The 12,172-nt window shown below is 35.6% G+C and overlaps 1 protein-coding gene across 5 annotated transcripts in view; it reads right to left on the minus strand.

Annotated features, from left to right (window-relative positions):
* Positions 1-12,172, minus strand: part of LOC122716319 (fasciclin-1) — a 305,972-nt gene that overhangs the window by 55,657 nt on the left and 238,143 nt on the right. For all 5 annotated transcript variants that reach the window (XM_043939290.1, XM_043939288.1, XM_043939287.1 and 2 more), the window contains exons 4-7: positions 9,193-9,323; positions 7,435-7,531; positions 334-499; positions 57-217 (exon numbers count right to left, since the gene is read on the minus strand). In XM_043939290.1, coding sequence (XP_043795225.1) covers positions 57-217; positions 334-499; positions 7,435-7,531; positions 9,193-9,323 — 555 coding nt within the window. The remainder of the gene's footprint in view (positions 1-56; positions 218-333; positions 500-7,434; positions 7,532-9,192; positions 9,324-12,172) is intronic.

The following is a 12,172-nucleotide window of genomic DNA, read 5'->3' on the forward strand; positions in this document are numbered from 1 at the left end:
AAGAGAAATACGAAGTAGATAAAGAATAAAAGAGAGAAAACTAATTAAGCACTGACCTCGAGAAAGTCCTTCACCGTGGTGTCGACGACCATAAGAGGTCGTTGGATCAAGTGGATCACACCGTTGCGCACAGGGATGTTCGGTTTAATTATTTCTGCCAGCACAACTCCAGTTGGATGTCCCGCGTCACCGACCAAAGTGTTCGATTGTACGTATACTGAAAATAATACGCGTTGCCAATTATAATTAAATCAATGAATCATCTCATTACATGAGCTTGAAATTTAAATATTAGATATATACATATATTATATTAGATATTTAATTTTTTACCTTTATCATGCTCCTTGAGGAAACTAACGGTGACTTTAACGTTATCAGAGAACGCAAGTGTCTGATAAGGTACATTGTGAGGCGTAGGTGTCGTGAAGAGGACGTGGTTAGGTATTACGTGGCCATCGATTACCACACGGTCAACCTTTTCCGGCCTAGGTGATGGCTGAAAAAGAATAGTAAAAATTTAAATTCAAATTTTCCAAAAGAGAAATATTTAATAGCCTTCAACAGGATATTTTCTTCAACAAAATATTCCATGCATACTTTTACACAAACAGTGTAATTAGAAATTGGATAAGGATGGTTTTCTTTACCGAATTCTCGCTTCAATTCTCACACTGATGTACGTCTACTAGGAAAATTTATCAATTTATTTTAAAATAATCCTGAAAGACTTTCCGGATTCACAAGAGCTCTAAACTCTACAGATTCTTTCATTCTGTACAGATATTCCTTTCGAACTACATATTCCTCTATTGTTATAAATTTCCGCTTAAAAAGATTTCCACCGGTTATATTTCCCGAATCCCTTGTCGTCTATTGATCGGTTTTCCGATCGAACAGGTTTTGGACCGTTCAATTTCCCGTTTCGCGTAGATTTCTAGAATTTTCAGCTCCGTCCTGAACGCGTATTGAATTGGAAGGGTTTTCGGTTACTCGGATCCTCGATTGCGCATGTTCCAAATTATTCGGCTTCCTGACTATACGAGTTTTGCATTGCCCGGTCCTCTGATTGCGCCAGCTTCTTGATTGATAGGATCCGCGATGATACAGATTGCCACCTATACGAATTCTAGACGCCCTATGCGGACGCCTGATTGTACGACAATGAATTCACGATAAGGGAGAGAAAGCCGATGATTCTCCGATATTTGATTTCTAATTACTCCATTGTTGGTCCTCTGATTAATTTTCCATCGGCCGTGTGTTTCCATTCACGTTTGATCAATTTTTGATATTTGATATTTTACGTTCTGTCTATATTTTAATATTTTTCAATTAAAATTAGAATCTATCGGTAATTAAATAATTTTTTTATATAAAATCATAGCTAATTAGCCATATATTTCAAATAATTCTCTCTCAAGCGATAATAGAATCATTATCAAAATATATCATTTAAATCATTCACAAAGCACAAATATGTGTATAATATTGCGTACAGGTAACATAATAGTTTACTTAATTATTAAAATAATGGTTACAAATTATATTTGCATAATATTCATTATACCATTCAATAAATATATAATAATTAAAATTATTTAAAGAAAAAAAAAACCAGAGAAAAACAAGACAATAGCATTCCAAAAAAAAACGCATCTCTATTATCAAAATTAACAAAACAAATTTTTCCTTCATTCATTTATTTTTAAACAAAATATTCGATCCTGAAATGAATTCGCATATCCAACAACGAGCACTCGTTAAATCCTATCACGCGTAACAAGACAACACGCACCCCCTCCTCGCGGAAACAATATCCTCCCCCAAAAAATCGCATCGTTCTCGAGAAATACTCTTTTTTAATTCATTTAATTAACCGGTCGATAAGGCATCGCGTCTCATTAATTACTTGCACTTTCTGGCTGAAACATTTCAACCCTTGTCCCACCCTCCATCTCCTCGGGATTCCAGCCAGCCCCAGGCCTCGCAGTGTCCATGTAAACGGCCCCTAATGCGGTGTAATCGCGTAAAACCGCGGAGGCGGACGGCCACTACGTCAAAGAGGGAAGGACGAGGGTGTGGCGTTACTGGTGAGGGGGGGAGTAACCGGGGGCAACGAGACGGATAAGAGCGCGAAATATAAAGGTTGGGGACCCGTTGGACCGATGATTATACACGTACCCTCGTTATCGACGTGCCACCGGTAAAGGTCATTTCGCCAGAGGAAGGATGAGAGGCCGAACGATTGATTTCCGATTCCCGTGATAAGGCACGACTAACACCGTACTGGTGGAGTCGTATTAACGCCGCCGCCCTTCCACGCTTGCAACCGTGCCGTGTTCTCGCGTGACAAAGATAAAGCGTGTCGTCTGTTTTCCACGATCGAGATTCCGTGGGTTGGCTGCAGGCAGCTCGTTAACGCGCCTCGATCTCTCCCACGGAGGGAGAGAAAGGATGGATAAGGGATGGATGGTAACGGGAGAGGAAGGAGTTGAAACGAGGAGGAGTTTCGAGTTTTGGTCGTGGAAGAAATGCCTCGGGGGTAGGTTTTGTACCGATTCGACACTTGGTTGATTCCTTTTTATGGTTCCTTGGTTTTGTGCTCGAAAATGTTTCGCGTTTTATTAGATTTGAAAAAAATTCTGCAAGAATTCTTTTTTTTTTTGGAAAGGAGCTTTTTTCTTTGATTAAGTTTCATAGATAAAATAGAATAATTGTTATAGAAATGCGTTTTGTATTAATAGATTGTTCAAATTTGTAAGTTATGAGTAGATTCTTTTCTATAATTTTAGCATTTTAAGCGAAATAGAATAATCAGATAATTTATAATTCATTTGTACGAACTGTAATTTTTCATCATCAAAATATTTTATGCGGATTCTAAATATTATTTAAATAATTATTTACAAGTATTTATAAAATCATTATTCTTTAAAATTCATCATTAAAATTCCAATTACAAATATCAAACAATACAAAAAAAAGAAAAGAAAAGAAAAGAAAAGAAAAGAATTCGAGGACCGCAATCAAAATCACTTTTAGTCACTCACTCGCTAGTCAATTCGATTTTTGTTCTATTATCGAATTTTCCTTCTTCCATCTACTTTGCATCCACTTTGTCGAGATATAACTCGAAGCAACGGAATTTCTCCAAGCAAGTAGCGATGCAAACCCATCGTACGAAATCTCACCAAGCTGTTCGCTCTTTCGTTCTACGTCGCGATCACATCTTCAAGATGAACAACTCCCATCCCTCGACTTCTCGCTTTGCACTGCAAGTTTGCACAGAAACTCCTTAATAGCAACATTATTCCAAGATGCGAACATTCACCGGTTCAAGAAATTTATTTTATCTTTTTCTCTCTCTCTCTCTCTCTCTCTCTCTCTCTCTCTCTCTCTCTCTCTCTCTCTCCCTTCTTTTTTTTCGATTCGACCGATTTCTCTGGCATTTTCCGACATCGTTGCACCAAGACTTTATTTCTTCCTTCCTCCCCTTCCCCACTTCGTTCGGATTCTTCTTTCAACTAATTCCGGATGCAGCGAGCAAAGCTGTACGTGCCTGGAAGATTCGCAGAATTATTCACGATATCATGTAAGATGTAATCACGTAACGCAGCTACCGACGAAACGATTTTGTTCTTTCTCTGTTTTTCTCGTTCCTCACCATCGTGGAGGGGGGAGGGGAGAGGAGGGGGAGAGGGAGGGGGGAATTGCTCGTACCGGCACCCCAAGAAATAAACTTCTTTGTTTCCTTATCTGACCGACCGCCCACACCGCCATTCCTTTACATTTTTTTCTACGAAAAAAAGGAAATAGAACGGCTAATGATTAATTGTCATGCTGATTCTGAAATATACTTAAATACACGTGAAGAATATTTGAAATATATATATATATATATATATATGTGTGTGTGGTGATATTAATTAATGATATAAATTAATAGGTAAGAAGGAGATTTTACTAATATGGGAATATCTTGTTTGTTATTATCTGTGAATTAATAGGTTGTAAATTTGAATTATTTGTTAAATAATAAAAAGTAGTAAATGTTTTTAATCGAATGATTTGATATACTCGTAAACTTATATAGCCTGTAAAATTTATAGACGGAATTAAAGTTGCAAAAAATTATAATAAAAATTGTTCCACAGGCTTATGATTCTCTTTATTGCATTCTCTTTATTGCATTCTCTTTATCTTATTATTGTATCTTTCAAAACATGGAAAAATTTAATTAAAATTCTATTATTTTTTTATAAATGTTTTTTTGCAAAACGTTTTGAAATTTCAAGTTATTCGTATTCTTTTACAGGAATTAAGAAATTCCTTACAGGAATAAAAGAAAGCTTCAAATTTATTTCATTTCTATATGTAGATTCTTTGTAATTAGGTCATAATTTACATCTTATTCTACTTTATAATTTATCTGAATTACCAAATTCTTCGTCTAACATTACATTTATTTATACTTCACCTAACTTATAAATCAAATCAACTTTTCATTCAGTCAAAAATTCATCATCTAGAGAAATTATTTTCCTTAACTCGATTAGTCACAAATATTATTATTGAATTTTTAATAGAAAGTATAAAAATAAAACTTTTCTTAATAATAAATCATTAATTAAAATAATTCAAATTACGTCCAAATATCCTTTCCTTTCCTTTCCTTCTTTCATTTCATTCACTTCTCATTACCACTTTCACCATTCTCCGCTCCATCGGCGTTGATCCTCTCCTTTCCCTTAAATATTTTTCCCACACCCACACAGTTTTCTCAACGATTTCCCAAACGAACAATCGTCGACTATTGCTTCGTTTCCCGAAAACGAAGGCCATTCGAGCGAACCGCCTCACCGTTATTAATTCAACCCTTCGTCCATCCCAACCCCTTGGCAAGGATAATGACCGCGTTGACGATCCCACATTCGAGGCTAAGAAAAGCCATGGTTCCTTATGTCCTCCGGCATCGAGGCATCGATTGGAAAAAGTCCCAACTCGAAATGCTTTTCGATACGGTTCGATCTCTCTCGTGAACGAGGCTTTTGTGCGGCGAAACTCGATTCTCCTACCCTTTTCCTTTATATCCTGGCACACACCTGGCCGCAAATATACATTGTGCAATCAAGCTACGAATACGTATCCGATACCGTGAACACGCGACTGGCGAATTTCTAGGAAAGCGCGATTTCCATGTATAATTTTTTTTTCCCTCGTAGATATATTTTCCATATATAGAATCTCCCATCATCGAGTATTTCTATTTTTTTTTTCTCCTTTTTTTTCCAACGAATTTTGTTGATTTTTCAAACCGTAGAATTATTTTAATTTCAGCTATCGCCGTGCCGCGATTTTATAGATTTTTAAAATTATTCGTTTCTATCTGGAACGAGGTTGTTTGATGGAAGATGTTATCGATTTTAACGTTTTTTTTTTCTGATTTTGTTTTTCGAGGGGATTATTAGAAAATTTATACATGTGGATTGATGAAAGTCGTTTAATATATAAAAATTCTTTTTGATATTTTTGATTAAGATATCGAAATAGAATTCGGGATAGAAACGTTCCTCGAATATATTGCCCTAAGAATTTTTACGTGACGAGAAAGTATAAATGCAATAGAGAAAATATATATAAAATAATGGAAAAATATATTTATGAAATGTAAAATAAAATAAAATAAAACAGTTTGTGTAATATATATATATCTGAGAGGGAATTTATCAATTCATCAACTTAATTATAGATTCTTATGATATCGTGTGATCTATAATATACGTAATTTTTCTTCTTTTTCTAATATTATTTCATAATATCAAAACTTTTCATTATATCTTCTCTGTCGTATCTTAATTATCTTATTCTTATATACATCACGTAATACGGACTATTTTTCTATTTAATAGCTCATGTAAGTCAATTGCAATAATAAATTTCCTCCATTTTTTTTACAATTTTCTTTATTCTTCTTTCTTTCATATATTCACTAATAATGAATGTAAAACTCGAACTCAACTTCTGCATCTTCAATATTTTCTTCAATCTCAATTTTCTTTAAAAAATTATCAAAAATATCTATCGAACTTAATCTATACCTCTTTCGAGGGATCTCTAAATCTATCTAACTTCAACTTTTTACCGCACACCATCACAGACTTTCATTCATCGACATCACAGATCGTTACACAAAGTTTCATCAACTCCACTTTGCGAAAAGTCTAGTTCCGCTGGTCTAGATTTCACACCCGAAGTTTGATCACGTGATCCCCCGTGTAGCCCGATCGAACGCACGCGACTCTAATCGCGGAAATTACGAAAAACCGGAGCAGGAAAATTACCGATCGTATCTCGCTAGTTCGCTACCCTCCTCAGCCGTGTTATTAACTCGGTTCCTCTATTATATTTTAACGAACTCGTACACAGTGTGCAACCGATTCAATGTAATCTTGACGCTCCTGTTTAGCGTTTCGCCGATTTTCAAGGGGATAAGAGCGATCAAGTTTAATTGACCGACGCTGGTAACCAATGATTTTATGCATGGATCGGTTCGTTACTCTTTACGGTATAAAATACGGTTGTGACGAGAGTTCGTTTTTGTGGAAATATGGAAAAATTAGTTATATATCAAGTTCATCTTAGAATCGTTTTAATCGTTATAAATATTGTTCACTTGAAATTTTCCTTTCCTTTTTCTTTTTTTATTTTTTATTTTTACACTTGTAGAGAATCACTTATTCGAGAATCGTATTGCAATTTGATTAAATCTCATTGTCAGTGTAGTTTATAAGTTTATGAATTGCAGAGAGAGAGAGAGAGAGAGAGAGAGAGAGAGAGAATCGTAATTCGAATGAAATATTCATAAAATACAAGATAGAATAAAATATTAACGCATTCACGGTTCTCTGACCTGTATAGCCAGATATATTCCAGACTCAAATATCTGCTAACCCTCTAACTTTCGGGTTTAAATTGATATATGAATAATTAAATTATCCACGCGGATATCACTTTTGTAGGTGAAAACCACGTCTTTGGTTGGACTGTTGAACATGTGAACATGTTACGAACTGCGAACATGTACAACGTGTATGAAGTATAAAGTATGCAGGGATTGAAATACGTTCTAGCATTTAAAAATTCCTCTCCGTTCAAAATTTGTAATATAAAAATATATCATTTCAATAACAATTGTCATCGGTGTACAGTTATTGGGAATGATAGTTGATGAGATATTTTTGCCATGATAACCGAATTAGCCCCACATGGATTTCGGGTTCATCTCGTGAATGCAATCGATCAAAATATGTCACTTCCGGGTACGAGGAGAACGAGTCGGCATAGCCTGAATCCTTTCAGGGGTTCGCAACAGGGGATGATATTAAGGTCCTTTCGGGATGATCGATATGGGAAGGTTGCTAAGCAGCTTACCCGGAAACCCTCCTCAACGGGGATAAGAAAGGTGTAACGTCCGTCCGCCTTGAAGACATCCTCCTTCTTCTCCGTCAAGATCCTCTGCCGAAAGATGCTGTAAGAAAGTTGGACTCGTTAATTCGAACGCAATATATATATATCTTCTGTGTACATACGCCCATTGTGTACACAAGAAACTAAAATAGAATTATTTCGTGGCGTGAAACGAGAAATAAAATCATTTCGAAAAAATTGATACGTATAAAATTCTATTTTGAAGAGAAAAATAGTAGTAGTAGAAATATGTACGAATACAAATTTTGTCCGACGAAACGATCATTTTAAATGGAATTCGTAAAAAATGTAATTTTATTTTTCTGTTTGAAAAGAAAATATTGAGAAATAAGATAAGAGCGAAGATTTATACGATAAAGTAAAATATACAACAAAATATAAAAGTACAATAAGTTTCTTTCTCTTTTTTTTATTCTTTTTCTTTCTTTTTATAGTTTCGCAAAAAATTATTACGAGATGAAAAATAATAGGAAATAACTTTGCAAGGTTTTTTTTTACAATGAAAGTTAAAAGTTTAATTAATTAATTAATTCTTTTCTTCTGTTAACGAAGAGATCGTGATTTTTGACCTATTTAATTCGAATATTAAAAAAAAAAAAGAAAATATTTTGACAATATCGTGAAAATTTACAGTGAAAATAAGCTTTTTCTCGTTGATTCTCGTTAATTCCATCGGATGGATCGATGTTTGTTCATAACGAACAAAATTAGCGCCATATAACCATTTATCGAGTCTAACTCGAACATCGTAACGCGCTTCTGTTTTTAATTGCATCGAATCCGATGATGAAATTAAAGGGAATTAAATTAAAATGTGAAAATTCACGGGCGAGGGATGATGAATTCTCTGGGAAATGATTTATTAACAAAGTTCTCGCGAAAGTATATATGGAAAAAGTTGGCCGGAGGTGGGTGCGCGCTTTACGTTGCACGAACAAGCGGAAACGGTTGTTCGATGCGCGCGAACGGTAAATGAAATGCAGCGAAGCTTAAAGAACTTTCGGAAGGGTGAAGCTAATTCACTCAAGTTTTACTTACTCAGATGGCAAGCTCCAACGGCGTCGAGCCTTTAAATATCGATAAAGACTTGACAAAGTGAGCATCGAAGTTACTTAGGGAACAACTACGGGAACTTGGTTCCATCTTCATCTTTTGGCGAACGTGAGCGGACTTTGCGGAGTGTATTTTGCTCGCGGAAAAGAAACTGTGCCGGATAAATGATAAAAACGGACCGTGGGATAATATGGAAAATGGATAAAAGATATTTATTAATGAAGAGAAAATTAATTCGTTCATTACGTACGAATTTTCATTATTTTTATATGGAAATAATATGTATCTAGAATTTAAAATATTTATATTCGATCGATATTTCTAAAAGTTATTTAATAATTGGTTTAATGTTAATATGAATGGACGTTTAAATAAGTAAGTTAAGATTTTTTTCCAAATTTTCAAAATTCTACGAAAATTTAAGAGGGATAAAATGAATATGTTTTAAATTTTAATATCAGAGAAATTAATTTAAATATTCATTATAAATAAGGATATATATTCATTGCCAGATTGTACGTTATGTCTCGTTCAAGGAAAGTTTTGCGAGAAAATATATTATCATCTTATTTTCACTCGAATGTTATAAATCATAGCGAAGAAAAAACTTTTACACGATTAAAAATTAAAGCTAAAATTTCTACTTACCGAAGACGATGAACACCCAAGTCAAGATTTTCACTTTGATTGAGAAATTCGAAGGCGTTTGGACTATAGATCGGCAGTTCCATTGAATTCGAACGTACTGGTTCCAACACTTCGTTTATTATGTGCAAAACCTGCAAAATAATAAAATAATATATTAAACAAAAATTTCATGTGACGTTATCAAGTCGAGGAATTCGAAGAATTTGAGGGATTCGAGAAGAAAAACTTATCACAAAAATAAGTTATTGCAAAAATAAAATATAATAGAAGATCGTTTTTTCATTCATCAATTCGTATGAAACATCAACAATTATTAATTAATTAAACAGTTTATAGAATCAAAATAGAATAATATTGTTTGCCTAACATATAAAGCATAACTAATACCAACAATGTTGATTTAACATCGCGTGTGTATAAGCTACAATCGATCAATCAAACGCAACAGTTCATAGAACAAAAATATTATTGTATACCTTTTGCCTCGAGCTAATTCCTCGTATAAATAATCTCCTCTAACATTAATTTAATGTTAGACATATAAAAGGTACAATTCACGGAAAATTATATTACATATTGTACATGAAATTCAATTTTCTCTCCTGAAACCATTATCAAACCATCAACTGAAAAATTCCACTTGAAAATTCCATTTCACGAAAAATACGTATTGCTCTCATTACTTATCACATATTTCATTCATCTCGTCAAGAATACGAAATACTCGACGATCTGATCACAAAGTTATTATTTCCTCTCGAACCTCTCTCTCTCTCCTTCGAACAGGCTAATTCCACGTAGCCAACCGAGCAGGAAAGCTCGTCGTCGTGACGTCAGGTTCAATTCGACAAGTTCAACGAGCTTCAAAGTAAATTGCCGCCAGAGATCTTGCTTGTAAACGTGAAAGTATACAGTTAATCTCGTGAAGCCGCGAGAGAGGCGGGGATTGTGTGGTGAGGGTGGTGGTGATGGTGTTCAGGGGAAAGATATAGTAAGACAAACGACATCGCGGCGGCGGAGCACCGAGGGAAACCGGGGACACGGGACGATGGAGGAAGAAGATAAAGCGAGGAACGAGAGGAAAAACGGACAGGAGCGAAGGAAACGTTTGGTGGGATGGGTGTGGGTATTTATTCTGCGGCGAGGAACGCAACTATTTCATGGGTGTCGACTCGGATGCCGTTCGAAACAGCGACCCACCCTCATTGGAAAAGGTGCACACCCATTTACTATACCAGGAGTTCGCGACTCGAACCATCTTACCCGCTATTTATTCGCTTTTCCTCGCGATCACCGTGATTCTTTTATCTCGCCCAAGGAGAGAGGGATTCCCTCCCCTGCCTGTTCTGTTCCTCGCCGTGGAACACGCTTCCTGGCGTGTTGAATTGAAAACGGTGGATTGTAAATGATGCGGACGTGGAGTCTTTTGCCAAATGAATCATTTTTAAGAGGATAGATGGTGTTGGCAAGTCTTTCGAATGTGAATCTCTTCGATTTTTGATAAAGAATTGAGGAAACGATAGACAGATTTTGACAGAAAGAGGGAAAACTTCTTATATAATTGATAGAGTATTGAAGAAACGAGAGAGACAGATTAAAAGGAATTTCTTGATTTATTGCAAAATGGAAAAGTTCAATAATCGAATCAAAGTCTATAATATTTTTAATGAAACGGATCATTTTATCCCCAAAACAAATCAGAAACCTTCCTACATAGGATCTTTTCATTATTTCTCAACATACAGTTATTTATATCCTCTTCGAGCATTTATTCTTGGGGCAGCGAGTAAGCCATCGAACATTCTCGCGTAAAGGCGATCGAGCAGCGTGGGCAGTAAATCGTGAACAGGAGAGCAAAACGAGAAATCTGTCGATTCCAGTTTTATAAACCGTTCCACCGTCGAAACATTTCTTCTCCTGAAGGTAGGCACATGCTAAAAGCTACGTTCTCTCGGTGTTCAATAAAGAAAAACAGGGAGGGAGGGGCCAGAGAGATTGCACGATAACAAAGAAAATAGGAATGGGCGAGGGTGGAAGAGCGTGTTCCATTTATCCGGCACGAGGAGTTGGCTGCAGAGGACTCTGTGTCACGGAGACGCGAAGGAAAAAAAAAAAAAAAAAAACAATGATTCGCGTTTGTATGCTAGAATGGCTACCCAGAAATGAATCGTATCGCCTTCTATGTATCGCGACAGCGAAGAGAAATTCTTCTCTGTATTTCTTTGACGTCCATTTATCTTATTTGCCGGACACGAATCATTGGGGATGCAGGATCGAGGTCTTGGGACGAAACTTTTTAATTTCTTACGTGATTTATACTGCGTATTAGCTTTATAATGTTGGCCTCGTGAATGGGAAAGTAAATCAATTTAATTTATTCGTGTCGTCGAGCTTCAAAATAAATTAAACCTGGTATAAATTCTTAAACGATACTTCACATACTGCAATGTACTACAATAACAATGGAATACAAAAATGAATGGAAATTAATATTTTTCACAACGAGGAGAAATTGAATCCTATCTTATTACTTTGTAAATATAATGAAGAAAAGAAAAAGAAATAAGAAAATTTGTTTTCGTAAATTATATAAGAATTTGAAAAATTAGATTAAAATTTCTTTTTAAAGTTTCGACTTTATACTTTGGGAGAATCGACAGAACTATTTGAGAATCGTACTGTACGCGTTCCGCGGGTAGACAAGCGTGCCAAGCAACTTTTAGATTCGATTGCTCGGGACAAGACAATCCTTCTCGGCACACTGGTTCACCCTGAACGGGTTATATTCTCTCCTGGATGAATTTTACACGGAGACTGTTACGTGTGGCGAGTGCCCGTTTCCGGAACACGACGTTTCTTGAGAGGCGAAACTTTCTGGGACAACGGGCGTATATCTTTCAAGGAGACATTGCTATTTCTCTTCCTGTGGCCCTGCTATAAAGGAATACCATTGTCTACAAAAAAAAAAAAAAAAAAAAAA

Source organism: Apis laboriosa, unplaced genomic scaffold (assembly GCF_014066325.1).
Source record: "Apis laboriosa isolate Shangri-la unplaced genomic scaffold, ASM1406632v1 scaffold43_cov150, whole genome shotgun sequence".
NCBI lineage: Eukaryota > Metazoa > Arthropoda > Insecta > Hymenoptera > Apidae > Apis > Apis laboriosa.